The sequence below is a fragment of the Ailuropoda melanoleuca genome, unplaced genomic scaffold, assembly GCF_002007445.2.
Source record: "Ailuropoda melanoleuca isolate Jingjing unplaced genomic scaffold, ASM200744v2 unplaced-scaffold5939, whole genome shotgun sequence".
Taxonomy (NCBI): domain Eukaryota; kingdom Metazoa; phylum Chordata; class Mammalia; order Carnivora; family Ursidae; genus Ailuropoda; species Ailuropoda melanoleuca.
The window spans coordinates 1-4,476 of record NW_023233158.1 but is presented as its reverse complement, the minus strand read 5'-3'; the positions used below and the strand labels follow the sequence as shown (position 1 = coordinate 4,476).

General features: G+C 55.8%; 1 protein-coding gene across 1 annotated transcript; it reads right to left on the bottom strand.

Moving 5' to 3' along the window:
* Window positions 1-465: 465 nt before the first annotated feature.
* Window positions 466-1,822, bottom strand: LOC117799885 (disks large-associated protein 2-like; the record flags this gene model as incomplete). Its single annotated transcript, XM_034652404.1, has 1 exon — window positions 466-1,822. A coding segment is annotated over exon 1 (1,213 nt), but the record flags the coding sequence as incomplete, so codon positions are not given.
* Window positions 1,823-4,476: the final 2,654 nt, after the last annotated feature.

The following is a 4,476-nucleotide window of genomic DNA, read 5'->3' as shown; positions in this document are numbered from 1 at the left end:
ACCGCCTGTCGCGTCGGCTAGCCCTGGGAAGCATCACTCACACTTCAGCACGTACGAGGGACTCTGAAGTGGAACACAAATCCTACAGATATCGAAGAAAACCTTCACACTTGTAAGCTTTGCTAACACTCTGTGAGCTCCTAGACGTCACAGCAGAGGCATCCGTGAACGAGGCGGGAGCCTCCCTGGCGTGCTCAGCCTTGGTGTTACGGGCAGGCAGAGGCGCGGGGTCACAGGAAGGAGTCCCGCAGGATACCACACCCGCCATCTGCCCGCCTCTGCTTGCTCCTGCCCTTGGCGGAGTCGTTGAACCCCCGCCCCGGAGGGACAGGTGCTTGCTGCTCTCTAACCACGCTCTCCAGTCTCTTAAAGCCACTGGTCTCGGGTCCGGCCAGAGAGCTCCTGCAGCCTGTGAGGGCTCCTCTGCTCTGTGGCTGCGGCCACACGCTCCAGCCCTAGAGGCACCCGGGAACGGCCCGCCGTGTTTAGGGCCGTGGACTAAAGGGGGACGAGGGGTGCTCAGACGCCCTCCCGGCGAAGGCCAGCCCACCACCCGCGACACGTGGCTGCCGAGACCCCTTACCTGCAGGTAGTGGCACGGCCTCAAAGACGGCTTGACCTCCTGGTGGACCAGGGGCTTATCTAAGTTCAGGGAGCTCTTGCGGTAGGCCTCCTTCGCCTGGCTCACGGTCAGCGTGGACCAGGAGCTCCGTTTCATGTACTTGGTGTCGGGCGTCATGGTCAAGCCCTCACAGGCTGAGCACTTGACGTCACTGTTACTCTTGGACGTCTTCAGGGACAGATCCCCGAAGGGGCCCGGGAGCACCTCAGGGTAGCAGTGGGAGACGTGGTCCACATGGTGCCTGTTGGCCACGCTGGACGTGCGGCAGGTGCTGTCACTGTCCAGATTGTCGTCGGAGCTCCACCAGCTGCTTGTGCCCGACCTGTGCTTGCCCTCAGGCTTCCGCTCCTTGCTTTTACTCCGTTTGCCATGCTTGGGGTGGTGGCCGTGGTGGTGGTCCTCCACCCGACCGTCGCCCTTGGTGCCGTTGACGTTGCTCTTGGAAGAGCCCTCTAGGGAGTGGGACTTGGTGAAGAGTTTTTGGACCGAGTGGACGAGGTGCCGTATCCTCCCTGGGCTCTCGCTGCGCTGCTCTGCGGCCGTGGACGTCCTCTGGTATTGCAGCGTGTGGAACCCGTCCCGGTGCAGGGGCAGCTGCTTCTCAAACTGGTCCAGGAGGTTAGCCGGGATGCGGTTGACCCTGGTGCTGGCGTGGGACACGGCACAGTCATCTCTCGTGTCATAGTGGGAGCTGTAGTGCATCCTGGGGAAGGTGCTGCTGGACATGTGGTCGCCCAGCACCACGGGCATCATCATGCACTCAGAGTGGATGGAGCTCCCGGGGGAGCAGCGGTGGTGGTCCATGGGGCAGCTCTCCACGGGGCTGAGCAGGTAGGGCTGCCTCGCCTCCTGCGCATGGTGCAGGTGCTCGTGCGCGTGCTCACAGTCTTCGGGGGCTGCCAAGCCACACGTGTGGCCCGAACACAGCTGCGCTTGCGACCGGCCCCCGGGTAACCCCTTCATGTTCCTAGGAGCGGGGGAGTATCTTCCTTCGTTGAAGTGCTGCGTCGGGGACCATGAGTACTGCTGGTCTGTCAAGAGAGCACAGGAAGCCATTTAAGACGAGGCGGGCATACCGACCGAGCCCTTACTTCTGTGCGGGACACCTCACGCGGGAACTACTTTATCTGGCAATCAGGGGTCATTTTTGGGCATTTGAGTAGGTAATGATTTTTTTATATATATACCACATTGACTGTTCCAATGTATGAGCCTATTAAGAAGCATATACTCTGACAGTCCCCCATGTAGTTCTACAGGTACAAATACGTACTCCGGGGTCCGTTCACCGGGTCTCCGGACAGCACGATTTTGTGGTATTCAACGAGCACACAGTTTGCGGGGAAAATGAGTTACATTTCTATCAGATTTGAGTATCGTGGTTGGGTGAAGAAGTTTACAAAGTAACATCTACTATTTACTCAGTAACATTCCTCGGGATGCTAACGTGCTCCCAGCTAAGGTATTCCTCCTGAAGCCATCTAAAGGGGCCTCACAGTGGGAGAGGAGGTGGCTTTCTTGAGGCCATCTGTCTGCGAGAGGAGGACTAAACCAGGATGTCCTGACCTCTCATTACAGATACTTGGTTTTGAACTGTAGGATTTTATCCAGTACAGAAGAAATGGTTTGGTTCTGTGCGACGCACTATTGTGCAGAGAAATCGTGAGGGGTCACCCTCATGGCAGCCGCTGGGCTCTTGTTAGGGAGGCAGCTGAGCGCAGCGTGAAATGCTGACACGCAGACACGGGCTTGTTGGGGTCCAGGCCCCTGTTCTGCCACCACATGGTGTGTGACTCCAAGGGGCGGGCCAGCTCCCTGCGCTTCCCTGTGCTCTGTATGTGANTGCTGACACGCAGACACGGGCTTGTTGGGGTCCAGGCCCCTGTTCTGCCACCACATGGTGTGTGACTCCAAGCGGCGGGCCAGCTCCCTGCGCTTCCCTGTGCTCTGTATGTGAGGGGGAGACAGGACATGGGGTAAGCACCAGGCAGCGCTCCCGGAGGACCACACTCTCAAGCATTCTTTATGCCATTATTACAGTAATTGTCATCCTTTCAAACTGTCTTGGGTCAGCATCTGCAAAGTTCTGGGTATATTAAGCCCAAGTGATTGGACTCCAGGATTCCTTAGGGAAGCCTCTGGCTTCATGCCTGCGTCCTGCTCACCCACTGTTTCTGTTTCAGACCCAACTCAGAGCTTGCTTCCAAAGGTTGCCAAGCAGGTGCAGGGACTAGAGACTCTATTACACTATACGACATACATATATGCATATCTGGTATATAATATGCATATTACACACAGGGGAAATAAAGACTCTATTATAGTAATATGCATACGTTATGCACGTATATATAATATGCATATATGGTACATAATATGCATATAACCTATGCAGGAAATTCAAACTCTATTACAATGTATAATATGCATAGATAATGTATGTATTATAACAAAATCTATCCATATGTAATATGTGTATATAATGTATATATTATATGACATATGCAAGAAATATAGACTCTATTACAGTATATAATACGCATATATATTATGTATCTATAATGCATATATCCATATGATGAGCACATATGCTATATAATATGCATCGAATACACATAGGAAACACGGACTTGGAAGCTGACTCCTACAGGAAACAGGTGGGAGAACCATGAGAATGAGCACCGAGGAAAGAGCCTACAGGGTGAGCCCAGGTAGGGTCTGAGGGCCCCAGCCAACGCCTCAGGCTGGACTGCACAGACAGCGCTCTGTTCTTGGAAAAGGCAGCTAGCTCTCTGGGTGGACTGGGGCTATGTCCCTCTCCACAGCCTACACCACCTTCCCCACAGGGACCGCTGAGGCTGCTGAGTCATGACGCTGGACCTGGAGTGTCCTGGGAGGGTTGGCAGGTGCCGGGAAGTGTGGAGGCAGATCTGTGGGCACTCCCCCTTGGCTATGCCCTCCCAGGCCCTGCACGTGCTCCCACCTTCTCCTCTGTCCCCCTCCTTCCCCCCAGGCCCCTGCCCTGGCTCAGACCCTGAATCCTTGTCACCAGCAGCAGCCACATTCCTTCCCCTGTCTCCCCCCACACACCCCAGTCAGTTCCTCCCTGCTCAAAGGCTCACTGGCTTACCACGGAGTCCTCTTTCCTCAACTTGCACCCAAGGCTGCCCCTGGGATGGCTAGCTCCATGATGACTGTGTGCCAGCTCGAGCACGTGCTGGAAACCATGTGCTGACCGGGTGGGCCGGCGAGGCCCCAGCCCCAGCCCCTACTGCCCACATCCTGGTTTCTGGTGAAGCGTGCTGCTTTAACCAAATGGAACAACCCCTATTTCTCATAATTGTGCTGTGGGCTCCTTCCCAGGCAGCATTTACTCTGCAAGACCCCGCTCCAAGGCAATTCAGCCTCAGTTCAGACAACACCAAAAGAGAGAATGTCCCCTGTGGACCGTCCTGGAAGCTGGCAGTCCAGGCAGTCTGTGAGTCAGACTTGGACAAGGCCCCTGTGTACCACTTCCTCAGGAAGGAAGCTGTCTGCTGCCCCTTGCTCCCGCGCTGGCCCGGCCCCCCTCCCCTCGCCGCTCCCTCCCTTGATTCAGGCCAGTTAACTAGCCCCACCCACCTGTCCTCCATCCCCCCCGCCTGAGAGGTGCCACCTGCCATATGGGGTTAGGGACACTGGGAGCTCATAGGGCCGCCCACTCTGGCCCCCCCATAGCGGACTCTAAGCACACACCTAGGGCGATTGTGGGAAACAGGAGAGAAACCTAGGAGACACCAGGCTTCTCCCAGATTATTTCTAACCAACTCTCTCAGTGATCGACATAGGGAAACATCTCCTGCCAAACACCTGTC